This window comes from Zea mays, chromosome 5 (genome assembly GCF_902167145.1).
Source record: "Zea mays cultivar B73 chromosome 5, Zm-B73-REFERENCE-NAM-5.0, whole genome shotgun sequence".
NCBI classification, from domain to species: domain Eukaryota; kingdom Viridiplantae; phylum Streptophyta; class Magnoliopsida; order Poales; family Poaceae; genus Zea; species Zea mays.
The window spans coordinates 47914986-47920878 of NC_050100.1; the positions used below are offsets into that span (position 1 = coordinate 47914986).

Consider the following 5893-nt stretch of genomic DNA (forward strand, 5'->3'; position numbering starts at 1 on the left):
ATAAATACAAAATTACCGAAGACTTATATGTGGTATATTAACATATCAAACATGTTTTGCACTTAGAAACAATATGCAACAACATTAAATACAACAATTAAAGCTTCTCCAGGGTTTTATTTTACTAAGCTTAATACCTATATATACAAAATAACTCTCTACCAATTAGAAAAAATAGAAACGAAAAGAAAAGAGAGGGTAACATTTGAAGTTTGAGTATAGGACAAAAAAAATTATACCTAAAATTCAAGGTGTAACATTAATCCTCATAAAAGACATCCAATAATCCCCTTAAACACTATCACAGTCGAATACGCCACCTTATTCATGTTCGGCTATTCCCGTACCATGAGGTTTAAAGGGGATTAAGAATGATTTTAGCTCGCAATGGATTTAAACTCACTTAATTCACTGCAATCCATATGGATTGAGATTAAAACAAACAGACCTTTAACAAGTCTAGCATAGTTAGGCTTGATAAATGACGATGGAATTGGTTCAAACTTGCTGGGAAATGAAATGCTTAACGACAACGCTAACAAATTTGCAGATAAAAATACTCCAATTCCCAGCACCACATGTACAATGAAGCAACTAACTTAGCATATAATACACGCAATAATGTTTTGAAGTCGTACAACTTGCTAGTCATTCTAGCTAACCGATTTGTACGATTAATCATGATTAATCACCATTAATCGGATGACTTTGACGATTAATCACTATTGGTCCAAATCGACTTGAACGATTAATCATGATTATCACGATTAATAAGACAATTTGAAAACAGTAACAATATCGAGCAGTTAGTTTGACAAACCATGCTATCATGTTTCACTTGCACTCAGCATTGGCTACTTACTAATTATCTACTTACTCAAATAATACTACAAATGCATCTAGCACAAAAAATGCTACATTTAAATACATTTCCATTTGTTCCAAACATAGGTGCAGCACATGCAACTGAAACCCAGCAGCGTCAATGCATCCTTATCACGAGGTGGGGTTGTAGCGAAGGTGTTGCTCATAGTAATCAATAAGCTGCAAACCAGAATAATAATTGTTGTGGCGTCATTCCATTTTTACTTCATTATGTGAAATGAGAAAACAATGAGGTCATACCACCAGGGGCTCCTTAGCTTTCAACTGCTTATCGTCCACGAATACCATTTCCCCGTCAGACCTGTTAACCATGTTGGTCAAGAGCAATGTTCAGCAAAGATTATATGAAAGACACATGTGCTATATCAATGACAACATAATGGCAAACCAGTGAAAGGGTGTTAGGTTCGTAAGACATGTAAACCAATTCATGAAATCAGAAATTAGAGATACAAACCAGACACACTCAACAGCAATATCACTGCAGGATAACAAATCGGACATAGGATGGCTGCTCCTTATGATGAGTTATCATAACATCAGTTAGTCCAGTTCAACATAATGCCTTCAAAGATTCAGCATTTCAATGCTGGACTGATATGCTATCTCCAAAGCATATCCTCATAAAAAACACTCATTTGACTAAAGGCCATAGACCACTTTTCTTTAATTCAACAAATAGAATATCCCCATATAGGTTTGAGGGTGGAAGAGCTTGAGTGTTTCTTTCTTGTAGAACAGAATGCTCATTCTTTAGTGCAAAACAATTTTGAAAGAGCATTTGACCTTACTATAATAATTCACAATACAGTTGGTGACTTTAATAATACAGCAATCTAAGAGACAAGAATATTTTACTCATACTAGATAAAAACCCACAACATACTTTGTTGCATGCTTCGGAACACACCATTTCTCAAATTTGATGCACACCAACTGCTTCTATACTGGACATATAGTAAGGTTTCATACCAATATGTATTTTAGCAGGTAGCATGTTCATTCCAAAAACTGAGAATGTAGTCCCCTAAGTTGAGGAACACTGGAAACTTTAAATGCATATTTTAAGCTCCCAAATTGCCTAAACTAGCATTATAGTATCAACTGGACAAAGCTCTAATATCAAGTAATGGCAAACCATTACCTTGGAGGCTAGCTCCAAAAAAAAGGACAAAGAAACAATTCATTACGACTATATAATGCAATAGTAACCAATTGTTACTACCTAAAGCTGCTACAAACATGACTACAATACCCAATTATCAATTTATCATATTTGAAGATGGAGACTAAAAAAACTCGACCTATGGGGGTAAGACAGCCATTGGGCATTGCATTAAAAAGATCTCATGCATGTCGGAAAATCTCTCGAACCCCTGCCCCATTTATACACAACAGCATCGTAACCTATGTGAGAACCACAATGACAAGGGCCAAGTCTTAGACCTATGTTTTGGCGTGAGCCACGCGAGGGGATTATTTAATCCAAGCCTGAAATTTGATCCCACGAAGAATCAAAATCAGGGTCTAAGGAGTGCTACTCAAGTCATCTAACCAACTCAGTTAGAGGCTCTTCCGCTTGCAGTTGGAGACTAATCAAATTACTTTAGACAAAATGAATCATGTACAAAAGTATGCAATCCCAAAAACACAATACAACGGAATCAACAAATGCACATTTCAAGTTTTTAAATGATGACCTCCCAAATTATCTTTGTAAAATTATCCTACTTATACTATCCATTCAAAACTCAATCAAACAAATAAATTTGAAGACAATTCTACCATAGCCCAAGATTATAGGTATAAGTGATTTCAAAATTCAGTGCACAATAAAAATATAAAAGAAAATAAAGCCACAAAAACATATATTAAAAATGTAAACTAGTGCGGAGATAAATAAGGGGGTGTTTGGTTCCCCTATTGCGAAAGGCATCTAGCTGTTGGTTAGGTGATCTAAGTAGTCGTGGAAGCGAATTTCAGGCTGTGGTTAAAAAAATCCTTTTGTATGTCCCACACCAAAGCACGAGTTTAAGGCCCGGTCGCGATCGTTTCTCACATGGGCTACGGTGCCGCTGTGTATGGGTGGGGCAAGGGTTCGGCGGTTTTCTCAACACGCATGAGAAGGTCCTCTTCATATAATGCACGGGGGCTGTCTTACTCCCCGCGGGTCGAGTTTTTTGTTCCCCTATTAAAGTTTAGTATGTGTCACATCTAGTGTTTGAATGCCAATTTCGAGTATTAAATATAGTCTAATTACAAAACTAATTATACAAATGATGACTAAACGACGAGACGAATTTATTAAGCCTAATTAATCCATGATTAGCAAATGTGTACTGTAGCATTACATGAACAAATATGGACTCATTATGTTTAATAGGTTCGTCTTGCCATTTAGTCCTTATTTGTGTAATTAGTTTTGTAACTAAACTCTATTTAGTACTCGTAATTGCATTCAAACATCTAATATGACAGCCTATACTTTAGTCAGGGGAACCAAACACCCCCTAAATCTATTATTTAAATTAGGCAACTTATTGCACCATCACCTTAGTGCCTTCGTATAAGACAATAAGCAGGCAATAATACCAAAACCCAGATTGGATGCAAATTTCTCTTTACAGTTACTCTTCAATTCAGAATTAGGTAGCTCCAGAGAAGAAAAGGTAACCAAGCACTCTACTCTGTGAAAATGTGGTTTTATCACTTTATTTTGCATAAAGTACTATTCCTTATGATCATATTGCTCTAATTTGAAAGAGAGCAATGCTAAAATACCATGCACTATCAGCATATGAAACTGAAACTTTTTAGAGATTCAGAAAATAAGACCCGCGAACTAAGAAAGAAGCTATGACCTGAGAGCCTTGAATGTTATTGCAACTTGCTGCACACCATCCATAACTGTGGCAAAATAGCGCACTGGCTTAATGATCTTAATGATCTTAGGCATATGAATTTGGTTACCAGAGTCCTCCCCTTTGTTCTTATCACCAGGATCTCCTTCTGTGGAATCAACAGTCTCGTTGCCTGGCTTGTCACTTGTTCGATCACGGATATCTCCTTGCTCATGTGTTACTTCATCCTGCTTAAACCTTCTTACACATCCAGACTTGCGCTTCTTAGCACCTGTCACCTGTCCACCCTGAGGTGTGATTGCTCGTATTTCATTGTCCATCTTCAATGAACCATTAGCAGGGTGCTGCGCATCTTGTTGATCAGTCAAGCTAACAGATAAGGGAGCCTCTTGAGATGGAAACCCAACTGAGACCACACCAGAACTACCCTCCTGTACTATTCTTTGCCCAAGCAAATTCACTGCTGCGCCAAGGCCCCCAGGTGAGGTCTTGTTACTATTATTATTTGCTCTCCTACTACTTGTCCTGCAGGGCAGTTTCTTCACTTCTGAGGCATGTATGCTATGCATGCTCCGGGCCTCCGACCGAGGTGGTCGACCACGTTTGCCACGAGAAGGGTTAGGATCGGATGTTGGAGTTGTTGGAGTCTTGCGCTTTCGCTTTCCACAGGATCTGGGCGACCTTGACCTGTGTCCCATGAAACCACCAGCAAACAATGTTATCAGCTGCACATGTAAATCTAATGCTGAACAGAAGCAATACACATTCATACCGCTTATTGAAAGCATCAACAATGTCAGAACAGGCCTTCAGGTTTTCAAGGGGTTCCCATGTGTTAGCACTCTCTGGCCACCCACGCCTTATAAATCACATCAAATTGATAGGAATACAGTATCAGCAGTAACATAAATGCAGTAAACAAGCTATAAACAACATTCAGCTTTCAAACCCATAGTTCTCCATCAAAGAAAAAAAAAGAGCAACCACAAATTATACGATGAATCTATTTAATGAAACAAACATAAAGTAAGACGAATACATGACTCAATGCCTACCAAAGTTGGCCACCAAATTGCAAATGCTGCAACACGCACTCTATTTAACAAGAGAATGGAATAGTTGTGTTCAAAATCATAGTGCGAATAGAAATTACTTCAGTACAGCACTGCAGCTTTGCCAAAAAACACATTCTTGAATGTGGATTGTGGAGTTCATGACATAGCATCTACATCATACTAGAAACGTCCACGAGTCATTCTGATATTTTAATAAAAACATCCAGCAGCAAATCAAAGAATAGACAAGGAAAACGCATTCCACGAACCACGACTAAACCTACTTGTGCAGAGTCACCAGCCCATCCAACTACAAGCAAATGTGGTGTACTAACCAAACCACGCCCAAACGGTACTAACTGCAAAAGAATCTGGACTACTGTCCAAGCAAGAATCAAGGAGGAAGAAGCGCTAGCCTACCGGAAAATTACAAAAACGAAAAAATATTGGGATTTAGGAGAGCGAGGACCGTCACCGACCACTTGACGAGGTACTGGAGCTGGCCCTTGCGGAGGCGGCGGCGGCGGATGGCCTCGATCTCGAAGTAGCCCTCAGCCAGCTTCGGCGGCTCCACAGCTTCCTGCGCCGGCGTCTCCGCTTCAACTTCATCCTCCTCACCACATCCCTCCTCCGTCTGTTCCTCCTCTTCCTCGTCGCCCTCCTCAGTCAGTTCCTCCGCCTCATCCTCCTCCCCTGGAGCCGCCGTCGGATAGCCGGAATCCTTCCTGTTCCGCCGCATGGCGAATCTTGTTTCACTCGACGGCCCACCACACGTTCGCTCGTGTTATCCAAATCAAGGGCGGATCTTGTACAGATTTTGCTGAGGAGATCTGGTTTTTGGAGCCGCCTTTTCTCGGAGGGATTCGGAAGGAACAAGGCTCGTTCAGTTCAGGGGCGCAGTACCCTAGCAGCACCGAATTCTTTGTTTTTATTCATTTTCTAACAAAAACACAGGTAATATGAATGATTTTTGAAGGATTATGTTGGGGATTTGTTTTCAAATGCTATGAATCAAGAACAAGGTAACATAGAAATTGTTAAATGTTATAGTCATTCATCCCTCGAAGCATTATTTCCCTCAGGATATAATGG

General features: G+C 39.5%; 1 protein-coding gene across 1 annotated transcript; it reads right to left on the reverse strand.

The window, feature by feature from the left end:
* Window positions 1-831: 831 nt before the first annotated feature.
* LOC541970 (chromdomain-containing protein CRD101) lies at window positions 832-5668 on the reverse strand. The gene is given in 5 exon segments (NM_001111623.1): window positions 832-1044; window positions 1126-1186; window positions 3747-4433; window positions 4519-4605; window positions 5281-5668. Coding segments are annotated over 5 exon segments (1143 nt in total). The 5' UTR covers window positions 5541-5668; the 3' UTR covers window positions 832-996.
* Window positions 5669-5893: the final 225 nt, after the last annotated feature.